Source organism: Glycine max, chromosome 16 (genome assembly GCF_000004515.6).
Source record: "Glycine max cultivar Williams 82 chromosome 16, Glycine_max_v4.0, whole genome shotgun sequence".
NCBI classification, from domain to species: Eukaryota; Viridiplantae; Streptophyta; class Magnoliopsida; order Fabales; family Fabaceae; genus Glycine; species Glycine max.
Genome location: NC_038252.2, coordinates 34,320,013 through 34,326,918, shown reverse-complemented (window position 1 = coordinate 34,326,918; position 6,906 = coordinate 34,320,013). Strand labels below are relative to the sequence as shown.

General features: G+C 30.0%; 1 protein-coding gene across 1 annotated transcript; it reads right to left on the bottom strand.

The window, feature by feature from the left end:
- Positions 1–436: 436 nt before the first annotated feature.
- Positions 437–4,295, bottom strand: LOC100790669 (BAHD acyltransferase DCR). The gene is made up of 2 exons (XM_003548120.4): positions 3,577–4,295; positions 437–1,640 (listed from the first exon to the last, which is right to left on the bottom strand). Exons 1-2 carry the CDS (start codon positions 4,036–4,038, stop codon positions 753–755), a joined length of 1,350 nt encoding a protein of 449 aa, XP_003548168.1. The 5' UTR covers positions 4,039–4,295; the 3' UTR covers positions 437–752.
- Between the last annotated feature and the right edge of the window lie 2,611 nt (positions 4,296–6,906).

Genomic DNA, 6,906 nt, shown 5'->3' with positions numbered 1-6,906 from the left:
AAAAATGTTCATATATTTGATTGAATAAAAGGTAGAAAGAAAGAAAAAAAAATATGTATATAAAATTGCATAAATACTTCTAATAAAAAAATGTAAAGTAATAAAGATAATTTAGTATTTTTATTAAAAAAATGTTGTTTGTGCTTCTTTTCTCTCCATAATGAGAGAAAATCCATTTTTTTTTTTGAATGCTTTTCTTCTTTTCAATTAACCAAACGGGAGAACGATTTTTTTTTTCCTCTGTCACTGTTCCAAACTGACATTAAAAGAATCCATTTGCTTCCCTTTAGTTATTTTCCTGTTATCTTTTCTTTTTCAAATAATTACTTTTGTGTGTGTTATACATACATACATACATATATATATATATATATATATATATAATTTAATAATAATAATATAATTTCTCTTTTTTTATAAATATATAACTTATATATTACTATAATTAAAACTCACATTAATAACTCATTTCACTTGTCGATCGATCGTGAACTACAATCATTGACCGTAGATAATTGAACAAACATTAGTAGGTTCAAAATCAATCAAGCGTAGAACCACGTACAAAACATATAAAATCCTAAGACAGCACGACCTTAAATTAAATTGCATGCATGAATCACATCAGAATTCATAATTGGACATTGAAGTCGACCCCTTCAACAATCTGAGTAGTACTACTTCCAAATTTGCTCCACGTACTTTTCTAGCCACTTTTTTTTTTTAATTTTATTGCACTTACCCTAGCAATTTCATGCTTCCAAAAGAAAATCCTTGTCTTGCTCCAACCTCTCCATAGCCTCAGGCTCCAATGTTAGTTCCACATCAATGCTCCTCCCTCCACTCTTCCCCGGGTACAAATAAATCATCCCATCAAACTTGTTATTAGTTCCACTCCTCACATTCTCTGGCTTCCCCCACCCAAAATCAATGTCATAAACCTTAAACCTTGGGGAGCTTCCAACAGCCACACAATTCACCCCAGCATCTTTGAATTGAAAAATTTTGGGTGTACTCTCCCACTCCTTGTTACGTTCATCAATTGCCTTAGCATTGTGGGCTTCAATGGCTTTCTGGATCAATGAAGCCCCAAATTGTGGCGGATGGGCGGCTAATAGCCCAACCGCTGTAACGGTAAAAATAGCTTGAATTAGGTTTCCGAAATAATTCTCCGGCATTGGTGGGTCCACCCGCTTCCGACAATCGGCGAAGACAGTGAACACCGTGTAGTCCTCTGGCTTCAAGTTACGTGCATGGCTTACATGGCGCCAAACGTGGGAGGAAAGAGCCTGAAATGTTGAGAATGGTTTTGAGCCATCGGATGGAGGGTTCTCGTTGACCGTTGACTTGATCTTGTCGATGGCTGACTCGGAGAATTTGAAGATCTTTTCCCTAAGTGCTGGCGCGGGCTTTGCCTCACCGTTGGAAGTTGGTGGGCCGTTGGGCTCAGGAAGCGAGAGGTCCAATTTCACGCGTGTGTTCCGGGCCTTGGTTCGGTCCAGGAAGGGTGGTGCTGACGTGGAGGGTGAACCGCTGCAGATCTCGGCCCATGAGGTCATGAATTGCCAGGTGGCAGTACCGTCCAAGACAGCATGGTTGAATGCTAGGCCCATTGCAAGCCCATCTTTGAGCTTCGTTAACTGCGAGCAAGAATAGAATGCAAATGAAGTGAGAACATGAAAAATAAAAATAAAAAGATATCATATGATTTAAAAAGAGAAAGCGAGAGTGATAGGTGATAGGTGATAGGTGATAGGTGATAAGTGGGGTGCACAATAATGCCATAACGTGGTGGTTATTGGTTAACAGTGTCCGCCAGCAATTTAACACACCCTATTTGTCAAATAAATTGACCAGCTACGCATGTGGCTTATAATTACAATTACTAGTGTTATTTACTTTCTATTAAAGTTTGAAAAATTATAATAAAATGGCCTTTAATTTTGGAAATTAAAATTCAGCAATATTTTCAATAGTCAAATTTCCTCATTTGCATTAAAATCTTGTAAAATTTCGTTGTATGAACAACTTACGCAGCTTCTTAAACATTACTTTTTTTTTTCTTCATAAAATTTGAAACCGGATTAGATTCCCTATTCCTTATGTGCACCTAATTGAAATTGGACGAATCTCTCAGTCTTTTTTCTTCTTTTGTTCTCCTTATTTCAGAATCAAAGATATAATGGGGATCTACTAGGATGGATCTAGTAGGGAAATTTGGGTAGATTATACCAAGTTTTAGACTCAGAAATTCAAACTTTATTTTCGTTATTGTAAAAATGAAAACAGGGGATGAGTGGGGACAGGAATTGACTCAATTGAGAGTCACACTCACAAGCTGTTGAGTGGGGACAGGACAGAGACAACTGGCCCTTTATTCAGATTTAGAGTTCAGAGTGTTTTTTAGATAACATTTAGACTTCAGAGTTGAAGTATAGACTTTAAACATATTTCAGAAGAAAAAAAATTAAATGAACCTTTGTCTTGTAACATCTATGAATAGTATATTTATTGGGACAGCAATATAACATGCATAATTTGCATAAACTTGATTTTCATTGTATTATTATTATTTTTCATTTGAGCCACACTCAAATGAACATCTGTTATTTATTTTTTTGACAGAAAAATGAGCATTTGTTATAGTTTTGAGTTAATCTTAATTTATAGTAATTATAAAGATTTTATACTATCACCAAACCATGTATTGATATGTTATCAAGGAAAGTCATTTTTTTAAAAACTATTATTATAATGAAACTCATTAAATAATTTACCAATTAAATGATTGTCATATGCATTATTAGTGGACCAAAATTTAATCTTCGACAATTAAATTATTATTTGTCATTGACAAAATGAGACACGGAAACTGGGAGTAGTGATTTGATGTTTTACCTATATTATTTTGCAAAAAGCAGAAAGTAATCTCTTAATTTATGATTCATTTGTGATTTACAACTTACTAACCTCTTATAGACACCATTCTTAGGGTGGTGGGCTCAGTTCCCCCTGGATCTAAAAAGGTATATGAGAAAGACATTCATTCACCCAATGTCTTGCATCTAATTTCAAAATTTTAGTATAGCTAGATGGTTTGATCTAAATAGAAGGAACAAAAGAGAAAAAGGAAAAAGGAAAAAGAGGTTTTTTGATGACATCAACTCAAATGTTCAATTTAAATAATCTTCTCCCTTTCTTGACTAATAGGTGAAAATAAACCCCCAAAAAAAAGCTCAAAACTAAACATATCAAATAGCTACTAGGTTTTGGAAGTTATGGAAAATGGGGTGCTTTATGAGCCATCCAAAACCTCTTTTAAAATTAGATCTGCTACAAATTAAATTAGTACAACTTTCCCTATATTCATTGTTTTATCCCACCCCCTGTTATGAACTTAGTTATCATTATGCAGTTTCATTAATTTACACAAGAAAAGTTGAAGTTGAATGATATGTTGACCCTTTAATTAGACCATGATGACTTCCAGTATTTAAAAGGCTAATCTAATCAAGAACATAAAAACTAATTAAATCAGCATGCATGGAAATTTGAACAAACTACATATTATATTACCTGAACAGCCAGCAAAGGCCTATGCATGCCTTCCAAATTCAAGATACCACTATAAGGTATCAGCTCCTTCAAATTAGTGTTACTAATTTCAGCCACAGTTAGATCATCCACACCAATCTCATTATCATCAACAACAACAGCTTCAACAACCTCCACACCAAGCATGTCATCATCATACTCCACTCTGAACACCCCCTCTTCATCTTTCCCTAACTTACCAGCAAGTTGGTGAAACTCCTTCAGCACCACACCAAGTCCAACTTTGAGTTTTTGGACCATACCCTCAAAATCTTCACCCTTGTAAAACAGCAGCTTCTGGTTGTAGTAGAAGGCCAAGTAGGGAAGATCAAAAGTGACCAGCTGGTACTCTTTCCTTCCAATTTTCTCCTCAGGTTGAACATGACTCTTGTTAGTGACTTTCAGGTTGAGAGAGTCTTCCTTCTTCACCACCTCGCCTGCCATTGTTTTTGAAGAAAATATATCTGATGGAAGAAATTATTACGAATGTTGATTTGATGTGTGTATGTGAGTTTAGAGGATTATTATAGAGCAGTGTTGTTGGGCAGCATTTATGGAATTCATGAGAGCAGTTGTGACCAATTAATAACGCTTACTGGGTTAGCAGTTTGGTAGGATGTAATTATAGATGCAGAAATGTTTGGTAGTAGATTTTGTTTCTTTAAGCATCAGAAAAACTCATGCTTCAAAGCTATATTTGGCTTCCAAGGAGATAGATTTTGTTCTGTGTAATATACATCAAGTGTCATGCTTAAAGAAACAAAAAAAAAAAATAATTAGAAAGTAAACATTTATTATATCAAAAATATAAAATCGAGACTAAGATTATGTTAGGTTGAGTTCAATTCACTTAAATTTAAATATTATAAATATAAAAAAATATATAATTAAAAGATGAAATTTTATTTTAAATAATCAGTCAAATTCTTTAATAAAAATTAATTATTAATAAAATTAATAATACATATTTTATGTCATAATGACAAAAAGTACAAAGTTGTTATAAAAGCTTATTTTAACCATGGTTAGACAATTGAAAAATATATGTTAAAAGTTAATTTTTTGAATTAAGGAAAAAATGTTAATTTTTTTTCAAAACTTAATCATATATTTGTATAATCAATACTATATATTTTAAAATATTATTTTTAATTGTCAAAAATAATATTTTTAACTTGGCCTCAATCAAAATAATTTTATCTCAATCTTAGTAAGATCTTGGATGGGACATCTTTCAACTAGCTTCAATGGGACCTTTTTCGGTTGTCCTCGATCAAGAAATTTTTAGTCCAACCTCAAGTCAAAGCGTCTTCTTCTTGGATTCAAGCGGCACATGTTTCATCCAACCTTGATCGGGACTTGTTTTGACTAATCTTGGTTAAGAGATTTTCGACCTAGCCTCAACCATCGCATCTCTTATCCTCTAGACAAAACTTTAGCTTTAACATTTTTTGGTTAACTTTGATCGAAGCATCTTTAGATTAATCTGAACTATAACATATGGTTTGACCTTAATCAAGACATATTTGGCTACATCTTGATCATAGCATGTCTAACTTTGTCTTAGTTGGAATGTCTTTTGATCGATCTCGATTAAGATATCTTTCACCCAACCTTGATCGATACATATTTTGAATGACCATAATCAAGACATCTTTTGGTTAACCTTGCTCAATATATGTTTTGAGTGAAATATACAAAAGATATATATATATATATATATATTCTATAAATAGAAATATTCTTTTTAACTAGTGTTTTAAGTATATTACTTAAAGAATCGGCAAGTAATTTTTGTTATATAAGAAAGTTATTGTAAGAATATATTAAACATGATGATAAGATGGATTTATATTCCACATTTAATTACTTTTTTAACTATTTAGTATTGTGATGGTGTAATTTTAATTTTTAGATTCTAATTGTGTTAATTTATTATTTTATGTTTTCTCTCATTTATCGTTAGATTAATTTATTTCTCTTATTTTATTCAATATTTAAGTATTAATTTATTGAGAATAAATTTTCTTTAATCATGTTATTGTTATAAAATATTAATCAATTTTCTCGCTGACTAATCAATTTGATTAGTTATCTTTAATTTGATTTTTTCCTTTTAATTAAATAAACTTAAACTCGTAACTTTATTCAAAGAGATTAAATTCAGGATCATTCAAAACAACATGTTAAAAAAAGTATTCCTTTTGATTGTTCATTATTATCATAAAGAAAATAATATACCGTCAAATATCATTAACATAGTAATAAAAATATGCTAAAACTAGTATATCGTTAACAGTTATCGAACAAAGGATCCCTTAACTAAAAACCAATTACTAATCCCCCTAACTACAAACTCTAGACACAAGGTTATTTATCTATCAACGGTTATTATGTAGACTCATTTTAAAATTTCATGAACATAATTATGTATACTTGTTTATATAATAATGATCAATAAATTAAGATAAGTGATGATGAATAATGTATTAGGTTACAGTTATTAAGTTATTAATAGAGATAATTTCATACTAATATGATTGTGAAAAAAATATATTCATTTTAAAACTTTTTAAATGATGCAATTTCGGAACTGATCGTTTCTATTGCTAGATTTTTATATTTTCTGTCAGGGTATTTATTGCAAGATTAAATGCCAAAGTAAATCGCCTTGAAATTTGTGCGGCTCTACATATGAACTTTCAAAGAATGGGCAAAAGGCGTTAACTAACAGATTTATTATATGATTTCCTTACAATAACATATTAAATGTATGTACGGATGAACCGTTCGTATAATTAATTTTGAATAAAATTATTTTTGATTAAAACTTAATTTTAAAGTGATTTAATTTATATTTAAATATTTTTATTTATAATAAAATTAAAAATAAAATATAAATTTTTTTATTTAACGTAAAAAATTATTTAAAATTATTTTAACTTCAAATTAATTATAGACTTAAAATAAATTTTAAAATTTTCTGTAATTTAAAATAAAATATGTGAAAATTGATGTAAAATAAATTTTAGATTTAAAATTAATTCTTCAATATGAAATCAAAGGCACATAAATTATGTGATTAACAGAAAAAAGTAATCATATTAACGTGAGTGTCTTTTAAGCATTATTTGGGTTATTGACTTAAGTAAAAAAATAAAAATAAAAAAATTTAGTTTAGATTATTAAATTACATAAATTAATAAATTATATTTATCAAATAATGACTTAATAGTATTAATAATTAACTACATTTAAATAATATTACTTACACTTTAACAGAATCAAATTATTATATTTAAACAATAACAC

Bases quoted from the DNA above. Each gene is read 5' to 3' on its own strand.
- LOC100790669 (XM_003548120.4), bottom strand. From the start codon at position 4,038: ATGGCAGGCGAGGTGGTGAAGAAGGAAGACTCTCTCAACCTGAAAGTC. The intron at 1,641-3,576 runs GTAATATAATAT...TCTTGCTCGCAG, and splicing joins GGCCTTTGCTGGCTGTTCAG to TTAACGAAGCTCAAAGATGG.